The sequence below is a fragment of the Passer montanus genome, unplaced genomic scaffold (assembly GCF_014805655.1).
Source record: "Passer montanus isolate IOZ18808 unplaced genomic scaffold, ASM1480565v1 scaffold9, whole genome shotgun sequence".
NCBI lineage: Eukaryota > Metazoa > Chordata > Aves > Passeriformes > Passeridae > Passer > Passer montanus.
In genome coordinates this window covers 1,480,452-1,499,127 of record NW_024374367.1, presented here as the reverse complement: position 1 = coordinate 1,499,127, position 18,676 = coordinate 1,480,452, and the positions used below count along the sequence as shown (strand labels likewise).

At 53.7% G+C, this 18,676-nt stretch overlaps 1 protein-coding gene across 2 annotated transcripts in view; it reads right to left on the bottom strand.

Moving 5' to 3' along the window:
- CACNA2D2 (calcium voltage-gated channel auxiliary subunit alpha2delta 2) overlaps positions 1 to 18,676 on the bottom strand; it is a 208,987-nt gene that overhangs the window by 33,874 nt on the left and 156,437 nt on the right. For both annotated transcript variants that reach the window (XM_039733882.1, XM_039733883.1), the window contains exon 4: positions 6,452 to 6,511. In XM_039733882.1, coding sequence (XP_039589816.1) covers positions 6,452 to 6,511 — 60 coding nt within the window. The remainder of the gene's footprint in view (positions 1 to 6,451; positions 6,512 to 18,676) is intronic.

Here is an 18,676-nt window from a genome sequence, read left to right as displayed (position 1 = left end):
GCACCTTTCATACAGAAGACATCCTGCACGTGTCACAGAGCTCCTGCAGCCTCACACCTGTGCTATGATGAGGAGCAGAGCGTGAGCAGGGACACAGCACGTCCCCACCACAGCATCACCCTGCCAAGCCCTCCTGGCCACGAGGAGAGTGATGGGGCCACCTGATGGCTGTCCCTGGGGATTGGTGTGTGCTGCTCAACTGGTCCTGGCTGGCAGCTGGGGCTGCAGGTCTCAGCCAGGTGAGTGCTCAGCCCGAGATGTCTGAGCCCTGCCGTGGGCACAGCAGCCTCTTGCCTGGGGAACCACAGAGCAAAGAAAGTGTTCCTGCTACACCTGCCACGGGCTGGTGTGAGTGCCACAGCCAGGAACAGGCTCCAAAGGGGCTGGATGAATTCCTGGGAGAAATTCCTACCTGCAATCACAGCCACACCTGGCTGTGGCCGGTAGGGGCTGAACTTTTATTTCCACTGGCTAGAGCTATTCTTGTCCATATGCACCACAATGAATCCTTTCCTAGTCCCCTGAAGAGGACAATATTCATGGTTAGCCCCAGCCACCACAGGCTGCTGGATAGACCCAGAAGGAGTCTGGTGGGGCCCATATTTCTCCTGCAGCACTGTGAATTCCCTGCATCCCATCCACCATCAGGGGCTGTACGCATTACCCAGGACAGGTGGAAACAGTCATCATAATCTGCCTTGGCATCTTTTTTTAAAAAGCAATTTCCTCCCTCTGCCTCTCTGACAGAGCTGGGGAAATATTTAAGTGACCTGTCAACAGTTTTTTCATCTCCCCAAGAAGATGTTTTATCTGATCACAGCTCGCCAGCTATTCTTCTTTACATGGCATCTCCTGTCTGTCCTGCTCCTCTGAGGCTGCCTTGAACGAGGCCTGGCTGCTGCTCCCCTCCACTGCACCCGGGTGCCACAGGGATGCCAGCACACACAGAGGCTGTTGGAGACCCCCTGCCCTTCCAGGGATGGGATGGGGTGGGAAAGCAGCACTGACAGGAAAGCCAGCAACCCTTACACCAAACCATCATAGTCATGGAGAAGCCATGGGTGGCCCAGTGGTCTTGCAGAGTGGGGGATTGGGCAAGCCCCCTAAAGCCCCATCCTTGGTTTTTAAGAGGGAACAGCACCGACACAGGGGTTTTGTGAATGATTTTCCTGTTCTGCTTTTCGGCCAGACCGGCGCTACAGGAGCAAGGTTGGTGCTATAGCACAGTAATTCTCCGAGCGTAATGAAAGCTGACATTATATCAAACACAATAAAGACTCTCAGCTGATGGAGATCATTCCTGAACACACAAACCCATTAAACTGAAAAAAAAAAAAATATCAATTCTACACACTCGCCAGCCAAAAGAAAATGTGATTTGTTATCTAAAAGGGGGTTATAAACACAGCTTCAATGCACTTTCTGTGCTGTAATGAAAACTGGGTTTGAAATGGCAAGACGACTGCAAATTAGAGTATTTGATTTTATTTTCTAACTTTTTAGGTAAACCTTCTACAAGGGCAAGTGCAAGGTTACGGTGACAATCTTTCTGTTCTGAGCCGATAAGTAGGATCTGTAATTAAAGGAGGAGAAAAATGAAAGGAGGATAAGGAGCTGGCGTTCGCCCTTCTGGTGCTGCTTTGAACACAAAGCCCTGCCTGCATGGCCGTGCCCAGCCCATGGGAGCAGGAGCCCACACGCTGCATGGCCGTGCCCAGCCCATGGGAGCAGGAGCCCACATGTGGCGTGGCGTGGCATGGCATGGCACGGCACAGCAGTGCTGGGTGGAGCAGTCATGGCATGGCATGGCATGGCATGGCATGGCATGGCATGGCATGGCATGGCACGGCACGGCATGGCACAGCAGTGCTGGGTGGAGCAGCAGGATGGGGCAGGATCCTGCACCTGGAGAGATGCAGCACCCAGGGCTGTGTGGCCGTGGCTGGGTACCCAGCCATGCTGCCATGTATCCCTGCTTTATCCTGCACCTTTCCTGGGCAGTCAGGAGCACAGTCCCTTGTTATTGCTCCTGTCCATCCCCATTTGGCAAACAACGATCTCCTTTTCCCTGGAGTTTTGTTTCTAATGGAGCTTGAAATTATCTGGGCTTTGTTATTCCTCATGTGCTTGCAGGCAGGGGTTACAGATGGAGGCAGCAGCATGGGGCTGTCCAGCACTTGTGATCCCCCTGCCACCTCCACAAATGTCACCAGTCCCCAAAACAGCCCAGTGGTTAAATCCTGTCCCCATCAGCTCCTACATCCACACCTCAATGTATGGCTATTTTTCTTTTCCAAGGAAAAAAGGGCTTGCTGGGCTCTGACCCTTCAAAGGGTCTTTTCCAACATCAAAAGGTGGGAGAGGAGGGAGGCAGAGGGGCAGCAGGCAGAGGAAGAGGGGAGCTTCCCAGTATAGTGATGGAAAATGCAGTGAGGAAGGAGACTGGGAGAAAAACAACAGTAATAAACATTTTATGAAGCAGAAAATGGCTTATAAAGAAGTCAACTTTTAAAGGCAATTTATGTAATCCTGCCAAGCACATATAAACATGGGGATGGATCTCTGCAGCACTGGAGTGTCCCCTAAAGGCACAAATAGCTCTGGCAGCCCCGGTAGACCTACACACGGCGATGATGATGATGGTGATGATGATGGTGATGTTGGCCTGGGATGCATTCTGTGGCTGGCAGTGCAGATCTGCTCCTTTGACAGCATCCCCCAGGTCAGCACGGTCCCCACTCCCACACACTGTGTGAGTGTGGGACACCTGAGGCCCTGCTGATGCTGCTGGGATGGGGCTGAAGGTCTGGGAAAGAACCCAAGGAAAACTTGGGAGGAAGGCAGAGCACACAAATGGAAAAGAGCTGGGAGAACATGAAGCTGGCTGGGATGTCTGACAGGCCACATGGCAGCTTGCCAGCGAGGATGGATACAAAGGATGGCAGCAAAAAATGCAACATGACCTTTCAGCATTTTTATAGGTGCTTCTGCAGGTCCCTTACCCAAGCAGGGCAGCAAGCAGAGGATGGAAATCTGATAGCTGCATTGCAGGGTGGCATGGAGTCCTGGCACCTCTGTTTGCTCCGGGATGGTCAGCACAGGGCAGGCTCAGAATCATTACCACAGCCAGGGGATAGGACTGGGGACATCCAGAGCAGGGGGCCAGCCCTGATGTGCCTTGAAGGACAAACCCTCATGGCTCTGCATGGAGTGGAGCCAGACTATCCCAGTGGATCTCTGAATGGAAGCCTGTAGGCCAGAAGATTCTCACTGGGAAAACTGGTAGGCCAGGCCACTGCAAATGGAGAATTTCCTACTATGCCAGTGCCTGGTGGTTGCCATGTCCCATGGTGGGAGATGGCTCTGCATGGAGTGGAGCCAGACTATCCCAGTGGATCTCTGAATGGAAACCTATAGGCTAGAAGATTCTTACTGGGAAAACTGATAGGCCAGGCCACTGCAAATGGAGAACTTTCTGTGGTTTCCTACTATGCCAGTGCCAGGTGGTTGCCATGTCCCATGGTGGGAGCCCGCTCTGGCAACAGGACCCAGCTCTCACCATTCCAGAGCTCTACCAGCCTTCTCCAGTGGATGAGTGTGCATCCCTGAGAGACCCTCGCAGGCAGGGAAGGGCACGATGTCTCCCCACAGCCTGCCCACCATGCCACTCTGAGCTGCCACCCAGCCCTGCAGTAAAACAAGCTTGAGGGAACCCATGAGGGTGCTCAGAATATGGGTGACCTTGGGGCCAAGGCTACTTTTGACCAAGGAAAATGGCCCCCTATCCAGAATTTATCTGGGGACACACCCCCAGCTCAGCACACCTGGTAGACATGAGTGTGGAAGAGCACAAGGAGCAGGGATGAAGCAGGACAGGATGAAGGGATTGTTTAGGGAACAGGGAGGCACTTTGCAAAGCCTCCTGGGGTGGGAGGCTGAACTCAGCTCCAGAAAGGCCAGCATGGCTGGCATGTAGCTGGAAACACCAGAAAACAGCAAGGAGAAAGGAACTTTCCCCGTAGAGACGGATCGTGAGTGATTGCTGGCAGCAGCTCCCAGCCGCTCAGGCTCTTGCTCCTGCTTCATTTTCCCCTGGACTTCCATAGCAACCCATCTGCAGTGAGGTTTAATGGGGCTGCCATTAGCACTAATGCAGCGCAAACACTCAGCATCTGCCGGCGCCTTTGGATGGAAACACAAAAATAACCGCGCTCGCCGCAATCTGTCATCGACTCCGGCGCGGGGTGAGGACGCGACACGCTGGGAGAGGAGGGGAGAGCTGCAGCCAGCAGGAACGAGCTGCTCGGTGGGGAGGGAGCAAGGGAGGAGCTGGGATGCTGCGCTGCCCCTTCCCTGCCTGCTGCCCGTGCCAGCACCGGCACAGCCGGGGCAGCTGCAGAGCCAGGGGCACACGGCTCTGACCTGCCCGGCCATCTCAGGGATGAAGGGCAGGAAGAGGAGGCTCAGCCCTGGGAATGAGATGTACAAAGCGCCTGCACCCCTCCGCTCTGCTCAGGAGCTGGGGCTGCTGCAGACAGCACTCCTCAGGCAGGGCTGATGCCCAGCACCCTGGGGGCTGTGCACAGAGCTGGACCAGTCCATCAAGTGTCCCAGCCAGGCCTGGGCTGTCCTGATAAAGCTGCGCCGAGCTCTGCGGTGACGCATCACTGCACATTGTTTCTGGGTGACTCGCTCCTAATTACCTTGATTAAGTGGTTGCAAACAGTGCTATTAAAAATATTTTTTTTTCTATGAAAGTGGATTTCTGAAAGGTTTGTGCCGTGAATGGCAAAATGAGCCAAGAGCTTTGCAGTGCTACAGCCTTTCCCAACATGTTTTGTGTCCTGCTCTTATTCCCCTGGCAGTGGAAGGCAGCTGGGTCTGGTTGGAGAAGGAGCTCTCTGGGGCTGCAAAGAACCCCAGCAGCAGGAGCCCATCCCTGTGCCCCAGATGATGAGCAAAAGCCCCAAACACTCTTACAAAATGCAGTGACCTTGTGCCCACCCTGCACATGCCCTGGTCACAAGGCATCCAACCCAGGGTGCCAGCCCAGCATGGGGTGCACAGGGAAACTACAATGTTCCTGGGGTACCCACAGTCAAGCTTCAGGTGCTGCTCAGGGATGTGTTTCCTGACCCCGGAGGACATGTGAGACTGGGTCAAGATGCCCGAAGCTTGCCCTGCACTTCTCTGAGCTTTCCTTGGGAGCCCCGAGCCAAGGTCCTGGTGTGGCACCAGCATTGGCATCAGCAGGTGCCTGCACCAAATCTCATTATCCTCCTCACCTCTGGCCTTTTGGGAAGAGCTGACAGCGGTTCACCAGTGCTCTCATGGAGACAGAAAGGCCCCTGTGAGCTCATCCTGCTCCTTGGGTGCCCGTGGGACACAGAATCAGCCACCAGCCTCCACCCCACGCTGGCCACATGGCAAATGAAAGCCAAGCAGGTCAATCCCTCGCCTTCTCTTTTGCTCCTTCCACCTCTTCCTCTCCCAGCAAGCCCTGGTGGCCATCACCCATGGCAGGAAGGTCTGTGTGAGCAGCAGCAGCTCAGACTGTGAAATCCCCCCCAAAACACAGCAGCATGCCTGGCAGTGGGGCTACCCCCAGGCTGTCCCCTCGGAGGATGCAGGAGGATCCTCAGGGCTGGGCAGGATGCAGCCCTAGCCAAGAGGAAGGGGCTGGGTGGCTCAGGAGTATTTTTTACTGCAGATTCCATTTGCACTGGGAGAAAAACAATCTTTCCTTCCTTTTGTATTATGGTTATAATTTGAGAGCATTTCCAGACAGAATCCTTCAGGTTCCTGCTGAGTGCTATCACCGCCAGAATTACAAAGTCAAATGCAATCATTAAACCCGCGTCTTCCCTCTCCCAGCCCAGATTGCTCCTTCCCCAGGAACAGCCCCCGCCGCAACTGCTGGCATGTGCCACCGAAGAGCCACCGCTGCTGTCACCCCGTGCCAGGCCCCCAGCCCCAAACCCAGGGGCTGCCGGAGCTGGGGAGAGCCGGAGTCTCCTCAGCCCGCCGCCCTCAGCGCTGAGCTGTCAGCTCGGCCTTCCCCTCCGGCCTTCCCCTCACGGCGGGCTGAGGCGAGGCCGCCAACGAGCTCCAGTCTCTTCATTTGCTCTCATTAGCGCGGCAGGCGGAGGGGCTGGGGCGGGCACGGCACAGCCAGCGGCCCCTCACGACGGGGACACGAACCAGGGCAAGGAGGGATGGCACAGCACAGCAGGGCAGGGGCGGCTGGCGTGCCTGGAGCCTTACCCGGATGTTGTCCTGCCAGTGGTGAGCCTTTTGGAATTTCTCCGCCGCGTTGGCAAGTCTCTGCAAAACAAGTGGGAGAGGAGAAATGAGCCAAGGGGAAGCAAGAGCACCCAGCAGCGCAGGAGCATGGGAGGAGGGATGGCACAGCACAGGGGGGCGGGGGCGGCTGGCGTGCCTGGAGCCTTACCCGGATGTTGTCCTGCCAGTGGTGAGCCTTTTGGAATTTCTCCGCCGCGTTGGCAAGTCTCTGCAAAACAAGTGGGAGAGGAGAAATGAGCCAAGGAGCTCCCAGCAGCACAGGAGCATGGCTGCCACCCCAACAGCCAGCGTCCCTGCCTGCGGGCTCCTGCAGCGCCCTGCCACCCCTCTGCTGCACGGCAAGGGGCAGGAGGAGGCACTGTGGGCAGCACCCTGCAAGGGGGTTCCAGGCACAGGGAGCCACTTTTTCCTGCTTGCTCCTGCCTTTCCTGGAGCAAGCCCGTATCTCCAGGGGAGCTGCTGCCACTTGAACTCGGCAGGGCTGAGCCGCTGCAGCTTGGCAGCTGCGGGCATCCCCCCGGAGCAGGGCAGGCTCTTGTTGCACAGGGCAAGGCTGAACCCAGCCCTCTGTCCTGACAGCCCCCAGCTCTGTGCAGAGCAAGTTCCAAAATGCCTCAAAACCCCCTCAAAATGCCCCAGTGCTGGAGCCCAGAGGTGCACCTTGCTGCCCACCTAGATTTAACCCCTTTTGTATAGCCATGGACACAGTGGGGTAACCAGAGGAAGCAGGATTTGCTGAAGTGGGATGGGGCGATGCTCAGCACCAGGGTGCCCTCACTGCATGCTCAGCCATGAGACCCCTCACCAGCACGGCGGGAGCAGCAGGGCAGGGCTGGAGACTGGGCAGCCCCATGGGTACTGCAGTGCCTGGAAGAAGCTGCAGTCTGGCCTTTTGTGGAGTCAAAGGGGATAAACAGGGCAAGAGCTCCAGGCTCTCTACAGGATCCTCTCGGCATCACTAAGAAAATAAAGCCAAGAGCAAACCAGCACGTTTCCCTCCATCCCTCGAACAGCCCCAGGCATCCTGGTGTGTGGGCAGCTGCCTGGGGCTGGTCGAGGGCTGCACAACCTGATCAGCACCAAAACCCAGCGGGAGGCAGCCCAGTGTCCTGAGCCAGCCCAGAGCTGAGGGCCTCCCACACCCCACTCACTGCGAACAGGGGCACGGGGTTTATGCTGGTCATGCCACACTCAGCACAGCCTGCTCCCCACCAGCCATCAGCTGTGCAAGGCTCCCAGGGAATACACACTGCCAGGTCTCTGCTCCAGGGGCCAATCTGTACCGGGCTGAGAGGCTCTGAGGCTGTTACAGTCCCTAGAGGGCTCCCTGGAGAGTTAGTGGGAGACAGACCAAGTGAGGATGTACAGCACAGGCTCCTGCCTCGCCTGCTCCTCATTTCCCTGCAGATCTATTTCCCTAGAGGGGGATAGACATGCTCTGCTCCATGCAAGTGCTGCTGGCAGCCAGAGCATGGGGAGGGAGCTGAGCCCTGGCTGCTTTCACACACTGAATTGGCTGGGAGGAGGAAGGAGCACTGACAGTGTGGTAACATCTTGGGTGAAATAACAACCCCAAATCACTGCCTGGGCAGCACCACAGAGATTCACACAGTGAACACAAGATTCCCAGTGCTACACACACGACTTCCATGCCATGAACCACAAATGAAAAAGCATTCCTTTGCTCATCAGGGATGTGGCAGGCTGGTGGGAGCCCACAGGGGCAGCAGTGAAGCCGAGTGATATCCCTGGGAAATTATTTCCTCAGGGCCTGAATGGTGGCCAGCTATAAGAGCACACACACATACGAGCCCTGGGCACAGCCACAGGTCACAGCTGCTGTCCCCACTGTCACCAGCTTCTCCAGCACTCCATCAGCACACAGGGATGCAAAATGCCTCAGCCCTTCCAACTGGCTGCTCAGGGGAAAGGAAGCCCCCAGTGCCCCATTGCCCATGCAGGAGAGTGGCAGAGCTACGAGCCCTGGGCACAGCCACAGGTCACAGCTGCTGTCCCCACTGTCACCAGCTTCTCCAGCACTCCCATCAGCACACAGGAATGCAAAAATGCCTCAGCCCTTCCAACTGGCTGCTCGGGGGAAAGGAAGCCCCCAGGTGCCACAGTGCCCCACTGCCCATGCAGGAGAGTGGCAGAGCCAGCCCTGGCAGGGTGGCTTGAGCAGGGCCGTGGCAGCAGATGCTGTATTTCTGTCAGCATGGCAAAGCACAGGCACTCGAAAGTAAGGTGAAAGAAATCACAGATCTGGCCCTCCCCTGCCTGAAAATGCAGCTGGTTCTTATCAGATGCAGGGAAACACGAATCCATCACTGCATAATCTCAGCACGCACTGGTTGAAACTTTCCTGTTTAATCTTTTCTCTTTCTCTTAATCTTGATTTCTAAATCAAAGTGCTTGCTTTCAGTGGCCAGCATCCAAGGGGAAAGATCAGCTATCAGCTGAATATTGAAGCAAAATCCTTACGGCTCCAGTAGCAGGCAGAAGGGAATGAGAAACAACACGTGGCTGGACAGAAAAGCCAAGTGATATGAATTTTCAGGGCAGTTTTTCATGGTCTCACCTGCACAGCCATATCCCTGCCCCCAAGAGCTGCCTAGAAAATCCGTGGCCCAATTCTGTACCTCATCCCCTCCAAGCTTTTGTGCTCTGTTTATATATTGAGATGGCTGATTAAAGACAAGCATTTATTCTGAGTTGCGTTTAAGGCAGTGGTGATGAAATATGCATTTTTCTATACTTGATAAGAGCGTGTTTGTTTATTATGGGCTGGGGTAAGATTTATGGACATCTTTAACTATTCATCGCCTTGTGCAAAGTGCCTGGAGAGCTGCAAATGGTGCAGTAAGGGACGGCTACACCCAGGAACGACACCTCGACAGGAGATATTTTTCCTCTGGAAAATGTCAATTTGTCAAAGTCAAACCAGACACAATTTTGGTTAAAAAAAAAAAAAAAAAGGAAACCCAGATGTTCTTGTTTGATAAATAGCAGGAATGGGGGAGCTTGCAGCAGGATGGCACAGCCACAGCAGGGTGCTGTGCTGGCTCCTGGCTGCCACTGGGTATTCACCCAGGAGGAGTGTCCCCAGAGCCCTCAGCTGTTGCTCCTGGAGCATTTTCCTCACTAAGGATGTTTCAGCAAGATGGTGACTGGGAGGAGAGAGAGGCCAAGCAGGCAGCCAGAATTCCTTCCTCTGCAACAGGGGACAGACCCAGGGTGGTGCCATGTGGGGCTCCCATGGGAGCAGTCGCACCCTGTCACATCCCTGACTGGAGCTAGATGGAGCCCATCCAGCCCCTGCCTGGAGATGGGCTGCTGTCATGAACAGGATGGGGGATTGCTGGATTCAGGACCCTCCAAAACTGTGCCAATAACAATGTGTCCCCCAAGGGGGCTCTCTGGGACAGCAGCTCCTGGAGGTGTTTGTTAGGGCAGGGTTTGTTGCTGCTCCCACAAACCCCAGTGACAGCTCCCCAGGGGAGGTGACGGGTCTGCCTGGAGCCACACACTGCTGCAGGACGTCCCCATTAATGCCAAATGAGTTCATCATGAATAATGTTATTGTGATCAATACAGCTCAAGGATTATTTCTAATCCTTAATAATGATTAAACCATTATTTTTCAAGTGTTACAGATCAATCAGTCCAGCTCAAGGTGTGCTGCGTGCAGGGACTGTGAGATACCCAGGAGACAGGAGCCTGGCAGGGTACAGGGCAGTCACCAAAACCTCTCCAGATTTCAGACCTGGGGTTGTCAATTGTGGGGTTCAAACAGCAATACAAAATAGAGGAATTACCAAAAATAAAGCATGGCTGTGAAATACCTGCAGATTTCCAGCAGGCTGTGGTGCAGAGACTGCCCTGGCACTTTAAGGAGCACGGTTCTTTCCCCAGAAGTCACCCAGGGCTAAGGACAGGAGATTTAGAGGCTGAAAACACTGAATTGAAACGACTCTGAAGGTCATGAAAGGCCAGCAGGAGATTTGCAGGGGATTGGTGTCTGGAGATCCCGACAGACAGCGGGCTGTGTGAGGGGAAGGTGCTGCCTGCCCCAGACTCATTTGTATTCCGCACGGAGCCCTCTCTGCTCGCCGGGGCTGGGTCAGGAGCTCCCTGCTCAGCACAGCACCTCGCCTGCCATCAGAGAGCCTTGGGGACACTCAGCATGGGCAGCTGGCAGCCAAGGTGGCACGGCTGGGCACACACCCTCCCTCGCAGAAGATGGGCAGGAAAGGAAAGGGGCAACAATTTGGGTGACCATCTGTCTGCCCAGAGGATGGCAACTCCAGACACACGGCTGCTGCTTTTCCCCGGCTTTGCTCCAGGACCTTGCTACTCAGCCCGATCCCCCACAAGCTCACTCACCCCACCCTGAACAGGGCTCATTCACGTGTGCTCACCCCCAGCAGCAGCTTTTGGGGACAGCTGGTCTGATGGGGAAGCTGCTGGGAGTGAGGAACACTTGGAGCAGCAGAGCTGGCACAGGCAGGGACCACGACCTCCTCTCTAGTGGAGGGACCATCCCTGCTGTTGGCATCCCCACTGCTGGAGGGGCCAGCATGCTGGAGGATTGTCCCTGATGGAGCAGACACCCAAGGGGGATGCTCAGCTCCTCCTTGCCACCCCTTCTCTCCCATCACACTTGGGGCTATCCTTCACTGCTCTGATATTTTCACACACTCTTTCCAAAGGGAACTGGTCCAATGATTTAGTAAATCTCTTCTCCCAGCCCCACCATGGCAATAAGCATGGCCTGGCTGCTCCTGCCTCAGTCAGATCAGTGGGTTTAACTTGGGAAGCAGAGCAGAGCTCAGGGAGGCCAAAGACCAAGGCTGGATTTATAAAACAGGATTACAGCAAACACCCTGCAGAAGGAGACCGAGCAGCCCTGTGTAACAGCAGCTATGCCACCCCTGTGTCCAAGCCTCCACACAGGTGCCCCAAGCCTACATGGGTGTTGGGGAATGTTTTTTAGGTAGTTTGGGATGGGGTTCCTGGCTTCTCCCCACAGCCAGTGTGGAAGCCCAGCCACAGCAGCTGTGTGTGCCTAGGGATGTTTGCTCCAGGGAGAGCCACTCCTGCTAAGACTTCCTTTAACTCCCTCAGGGGACTCTTATCACCCTCATCGCAGCATCTCGCCCAAGGCTCTGAATTGCATTAACCTCGCAGCCCAGCACACAGCTGGGAGGGAGATCTGTGCTGGAGATTCAAACAGCCCTGCACTACCAGTGGAGAGTGCCTCACAGCATCACACCTGCCAGGCTCCTCCCGTGGAGGGCAGTGCCTCACAGCACCACACCTGCCAGACCTCCTCCCATGGAGGGCAGTGCCACACAGCCCCACACCTCCCAAGGTGAAATCAAACACACATGACAAAGCCAAGGAACTCAAGCCCCAGGCAGAAACATCCCCCAGGAGCTGGTTTTGCACCTCTTCCTCCTCCATAATGAAGGAATGAGGATGGCACAAGCCCTCTCCTCTGGTACCAACCCTTCGTCCATGGACAGGGCACCCTGAAGCCTCAGTGGTTACTGCAGAGCATCTGGAAAGGCAAAAGCCCATTCCACATGTGCTTCACATGTCTCCATCCTTCCTGCCTGCATGAAACAGGGCACTTCCTCATGGAGCCACCACCTGCCACCAGCTCCAGGGTGCCTCCACCCCAGCTGTCCCCCTCATCCCCAGCACATTCACAGAATTCACCCCTAAGCAAACCCTACCAACAGCGTGCACGTCACTGTCAAAAAATGATCAACCAGCGACAAAAGACAACAACCCCCTTATGTACACAGAGGGAATATAAATCTTGAGTAAACACTGTAAAGCAGCGAAGCATCTCATCCTGTAATAATCTCCGAGACAGTTGATCCCAGGGCTCTTATTACCCCCCAGCCATCATCTGAAATCCAGTCGGCAGCAGGCTCGGCCACGGCTCAGTATTGATCACAGAGGCAGCTTCAAATGTGCTGCGGCATTTTTCTTTCAAAGCACTAACTTGTTTGTCAATAACTCCCCTGGCTGTGCAGGAGGAGAGGGATGGATAGAGCCCATCTCTCCTTCCTTGTGCCTGGATCCAGCCTGTGCATGAGGGAGGATGGGGCTGCGGCCAGCGCTGGCTGCTAACATTCTCCTGCTCGTGGGAGGGCAAATAAAGCCCCAGGGACTAGCAAAGAGCACATGGTAAATCCTCCAAGGGCTCCCAGACCTCAGTTCTGTACCAGCTGGTGTTCAATGCTGAGGTCTGGCAGGGCAGGGAGCAGGGACACCTCTGCAAGCCAGCCCTGCCAGCAGTGAGATCACAAGTGCAAACCTGGAGCTAAACCAGAGCCAGAGCTGCTGCAGACCCCATATGGGGCAGCGGCACAGCCAGCATCTGGCACTGGGGGCCTGGGATGAGCCCCAGAGCCACAACCTCCATCATTTTACTGAGCACCTCAGTAACTCATGCTCTGCAGGCCAGCAGCTTGTGGCTCTCATTTCCCTGTCAGCATTTCTCGTTTGTCCTTCTTCTCCAGGGCCACAATTTTTACCAGTAGGAAACACCAGCACCATCCCAACAACCACAGGGAGGGGAGGAGTGAAACATCCCAAGAAGAGAGGTACCAATGTCTTTGCAGAGATGGTGAGGAAAGGGAGAGTGTTGCTGCTCAGGGTGTTTCTCCTACCCCAAAATATTGCTCAGGTCTCCAGAAGGCTTAACTTCCCAAAACAGCAAAGCACCAAGGGCAAAAGGACAGTTCAGGGAACCAGGCATCCTGCAGCACAAACTGTGCCTGGTGCTCTCTTCAGCACTGCTCCCCTTGTAGAAAAGCCTCTCTCTTTACTCTTGTCCTGGAGTTCCTGTGCTCCATGAGGCTGGATACTTGCTTTCCAAAATTACAAACAGAGAGGAGCTCTGCCCCTGCTCCCTGTCACCCAGGAGGGGCACTGTGCCCTGCAGACCCAGGGGACACTTGCCCCTGGGGACCAGCAATAGCTGCTCAGCCCCTCCCTGGCTCCTGCCCCATCCCTCCTGGGGGAGGAAGGGCTCACACCAGGGTGCAGGATCTGTCCCCACCCCCATCAGCAGTGAGACAGAGCTGTGGGAGGCAGGATGGAGAGATGAGGCCAGGAACAGGTGCAGGCAGGCTTGGCCTCTCTCACTGTCCCTTTCCCGTGAGTGGAGTCAGCAGAAGGAGCATTTGGCCACACTGGCATTGCCTCATCCTGCATGCTCCTGCCTTTCACCCTGAACATATGGCAGCAAACTTTGCTCTTGCATTAGAGATGACTTTAAACAGCACTGCTAAATATCATCATGCTCAAGTCCTGCTGGAATGTGCTGCTGTCTGGCTTTGGGATGCAGGTGGTCCCTTGGGAAGCCAAACCAGGCACACTTGCCTGCTCTGCTCTGGATGTGAGAAAAATCCTTTTCCTCCATCCCCTTTGCCACTCATTTGCAGTCACAGTAACCTTTTGCATCTTCTGTAGTTGATGGAGAAGAAAGCAGGGACCTCTGCTCTGAGATCCCAACATTCAGCCAGAGGAGAGCCAAGCAGGAGTATTGAGCTGCCCTGTGGCAGCATAGTTCTGCAGGCTGTCCATGCCCAGCACTTTAAATGGTGCTCATTCCACACCTCTCGCTCTCTTTTGGAGCACCAGCTGACAAGATGAGCAAGGCAGAGAAAGCCCAGTCTGTTCCTGATGGAAGTTCCTACCATTTCCACTGTAGTCAGACCAGTAAAAGTCTTAAATTCTGGCTGTGAAGGAAAAAAAATCTCTCTTGGGATGAAGCTGGAATCTTGGTGTCTGCCTCCCAGGAGGTGCTGAAGAGCTGGGGCATGTCAGCAGCATCCCAGAGGGGTGATGGATACAAACCACCTGAGAAATGTGACTCCAGAGTTGTTTTTTGGTTGTGGGTGGGACAGATGTGTCCCAGCAGTGTCAGGGCTGTCCCTCCTGATCCAAGCCTCTCAGTGGTGGGCTGCCAGGCTAAAAGCCTGGTGGGTGCTGCTACCCACAGCTGCTTTGCCAGGGTCCTGCCATGTGCTGGGAGACAGCAACAGGGCAGGTGAGCTGCTGGGATAAACACTGCATCCTGGCACAGTGCAGCACATCTGCCAGAGCTCTGCCACGACTGGAAGGGCTTGGGGACTCTCCTGCTGGGTGACAAGCAGCTGCTTGATGCACCATAAAGTTTCAGATGACTAGAAATAATTCAGGTCAAGATGCATTTGCTGGAAGGTCAGAGCTGGGCAATGTGACAGCCAGTAATTCACCAAGCTGTGGAGGAGGAGATGGTGCTGCCCTGGGCTCTTTCCATCTCCTTTCCCCCCGTGCCAGTGTGCTGTGGCTCCCATGGGATGGGTGACTGCAGGAACATGGCTCCCACAAAGGATTTTTGGAGATGGTCCCTTCTGGCAGGGGGTCCCAGGGCAGGCTCAGCTTCTGCAGTGTTGGAAGGGCCAGCGTGTTAGTCACAGTCTCAGTCCACTGCTCCAGCCCCATCTCCTCCCAAATATACTCCAAATATTCAAACAAACAGCGCTCCCTAAACCACACTCAAATATCCTGTAGACCACCTGCTACGATCATCAAGAAGGACTTGTCACAGTTCAAAATCCATTACAATAACCACAAGGCGTTTCAGCAGCAATTATAAGAGATAGTTGCACTTAAAAATCAATTTTACTTAGAGCTTGGAGGAACAGGGTTTTTTAAAAATAAAGGGGAAAAAAAGAAGTGATACAGCTTGTCACTTGGGCAGGAGAAGGAGGGATTTGCCTGGCCAGGTCTAAGCAGTCAGAGTCTTCAAAGAAAAAAAAAATCCTTCCTTATCATTATTCTTGCGTAAGAACAAGTAAGTTCCACATGAAGTTGAGAAGAAGTTCAAGGAGAGGCTTACTCTTCTCTGTGGCTCCCCTATGGTGCCTCATTATTCTTGCGTAAGAACAAGTAAGTTCCACATGAAGTTGAGAAGAAGTTCAAGGAGAGGTTTACTCTTCTCTGTGGTTCCCCACATGGTGCAAACAACACAGAAGCTCCTGTGAGATGCAGGAGGGCATCCCTGAAAACCCAAAATGCAGCCTGCATCCTGGCAGGCCCCTGACTCCCTGCTCCATGGGCATGAAGCCTTTAGTGCCTTTGAAATCCTCCCTTTAGCTCTCTGCCTTTCATTCAAGCGGAGGCTGTTGAAAGTTTGTACTGGAAACCACTCACAATCGATTTATTTTAAGGCACCACCTCTTGCTGCGCTGCGAGGTGCGAGCTTTAAAAAGCCCTGGTTTATTATCCGCTGCCGCCGGGGATTTCCGTGTGGCACTCCCGGCGCTGCCACAGCTCCTCTGCTCTCAGGTTTTTATGCTAAGACAGATCTGCAGCGTGCACTAATTCCCACCAGAGTTCCCCAAAATACCACCCCACAACCCTGCAAAACTCTGAGAGAAACCCACAAAACTTCCCTGCTGGAAACCCTCCAGGGACACATGTGACATCTTTCTGATGTCCTCTAGTGCCTGCAGCCACTCTCCTGCAGCCTGAGAGGGGTCGGACACACTGAGGAGTTACTCAGCCTCCATTGCCACTGTGATAAGAACACAAGCAGAGCAGCTGACATTGCCAGTTTTTAACACCAAAAAACCCCAAAACTGCGGTGCAAAAAGTCATAGAAAGGATGTTTTAGTGGTATTTTGCTCTAAAAACAAGGACAATACTTGGAACCAGCTGTGCTCAAACTTTCAGACAAACAGCAAAGAAGCCCCAGTGGCTCCAGGAGAGGTGGGGAAGTTTCTGGGAGGTGGAAGGGAGCGAGTTCAGGAGGCCACCAAATGGCTGTTCCCAATGTGACAGCTCACAATGATCTCAACACTCATCCAGCTCCCCCTGGCATGTCCATGGGGCAAGGGGCAGCCTCCAGGCTGCCAGGACCCATTCTCATCCCATTGGGATACCCTTTCTTGAGATCAAGGTGCTCACTCCACCTCTCCTGGCCCTTCAGCCTCCTGCTCTTTGGCAAAGCTCAAAGCTCCAGCTCCTCAGACCTCATTGCTCTTTGTCACGATGTCCCAGTGTGCCTTCTCACTCCTGTGCCTTCTTATTCAAAGCCCCAAATCCTCACACAGTATTTCCCTCTAGTCCCCATCCCTGTGTTGATGCTTATGGACCACTGGACAAATCCAGGCTATGCTGATGGAGCAGGATGGTTGCTGTTTTGCTTTTGCCCTCCATTCACCTATTCTCTCTTGTCTGGAGCCTAAAATTTCAGTGTTGTTCAACTCTGCATTTTTACAGCCCAGCAAGCCCCATTTATGTCCCAGCTTCCTGAGTTACAATGAAAGAAGGAACCAAACAGAAGAGAACAACCACCATGGATGGAAGGGGGTCTGGTGTAGTCAACCAAGTCCAGCCCCTGGCAGATGTATCCACTCTACTTCCCCATTTTCTGGTTTACACAGACATCTGATGTTACCAGTAACATAGCTTGCCCAAAGAACTTCAATACAGGTCCTCTTCTGACTCTGTTATCACCTTCATTTCTTTCTTTGGTTCCTTCTCTTTGCTTGTGCAAGGAGAGCAGCTCTCATTGCCTACTGCAGATCTGGCTCCTGCCTGGCAGATGTGATTCTGGAAAGTGCTGGGAAGTGCTTACAAAGCTCCTGCAAGGAGAGCTCAGCTGCTCTTCCCCTCCTGCAGCAAGTGTGACTGCCTTCCATTCCCATGGGGAATAAACAGAGACCCAAGCCAAGGAGAAGGACCCAAAGCACATGTCCTGAAACCAGGACAAATTGCCACTACACACATTTCTCAGGCTTTGTCTTCATTAATTCTGCCTGAGATATGTGCTCCCTTCAGAGCAGCCCCCTGAGAAGCCTCTCCCTTCCTGAGGCACATGGCTCCAGCACGGATGGAGGCCCTACAACCCTTCTCTGGGGTCTGGGTTTGTGGGGAGAGATCCTTCCTAGCTCAAGTTTTCCCTGTGCCAACGCTGGGCTGATGCAGCAGCTCCCCAAGGGAACCTGCAGTGCCCTTCCACTGTCCTGCTCCAGGAACATGTTTTGCTCTTTCTGTTAAACCCAAAATTCAAGGCAACTTGACACTTTCTGTTTTAAAGACCGAGGTGGGGGAGGAGAAAGCATAGAGGAGCTTCCCTAGGGGAAAAGCCATCAAGTGGAACAAGTTCTCAACAACTACACGTTCCTTGACCTTTTCCACAGTCATATCTTTAATGTTTCATGGACGGATTTGATAAAAAAAATTAATAAAATAGATTTCATTTTTAAAAAAAGGTCAGGACATGTGTTACAGGGAAAAACTCATTTAGGTCCCTAGCCGATGCCAAGGAGCCCTCCCCTGCCTCCCACCCAGGGCACTCTAGCCCAGGCATCTACCTCCCCACCCTTCTTTTCATCATATTCAGGGTTTGATCTCTTCTGGACTTCTCCTTCCCCTGCTAGACATGGAATCAGATACCATAAGCATTCAGAGCTGACAAATGCGTGGGAGCCACAAATATTTGGTGGGATGTTGCACATCTAACTTCGAGAGGCAGCCAGAGAGCTCAAATGTGGAGAAAATGCTTGTCCAGCCTCCAGCACAGCTCTTCTACCTGCAGCTGCTCCACCCTGAGCCCAAAGTTCTCCCCAAATATCTTGACAGATGTTGAGGCTGCTGCCATTCTGAAGCCATGCACAGCAGAGTACCAACATTTGCACTCTCTTGCCCATCATTTCCTGGCTCCTGCACCCACCCCATGAGCATCACCCCATGGATATCACATCCCTCATCCCTGTCTGTGGAAACAAACACGGATCCCATCTGCTGTGTCTGAGCTCAGACTTGTCAAGAGCAAGCAAAGCAAAGTAAATTCCCCAAGCACAGAGCCAATTCTTGCTGATCAAGATGTTTTAAAAAATAAATGGTATTTAATAGCAGCTCCATCCTGGCTGGCCCAGCGGATGTTCTCAGAGACTCAGAAACAAAAGCAGCCTGGACACTATGGACATTTCTATTATTAAGCCCACTCCGCAATTAGAGCAGACTTCGTCCAACTTCTGCCTCTTTTCACCATTCCCTCAATTTTTTTTTATTCCCTAAGAACAAAATATTATTCATCAAAGTTTGCAAAAAAGCCTGCGAATGGCTGCGATAACATCATACTAAGTTATTAAGTGGTGACAATGGGGGACAATTACAGTATATAGTCCATTATACAGCACTGCCGTTGGGATGAATCAAAGTAAAACACCCTGTGAATGGTGAGGAGCTTATTAACAGGAACATTGGTGTGCCAGAACATAATACCTGCATTCAGCCCCACAGTTAGTGCTGAGCTGCTGCTGGCAGGGACTGTGGAGGAAAGGGCTGGCAGCTCCACTGC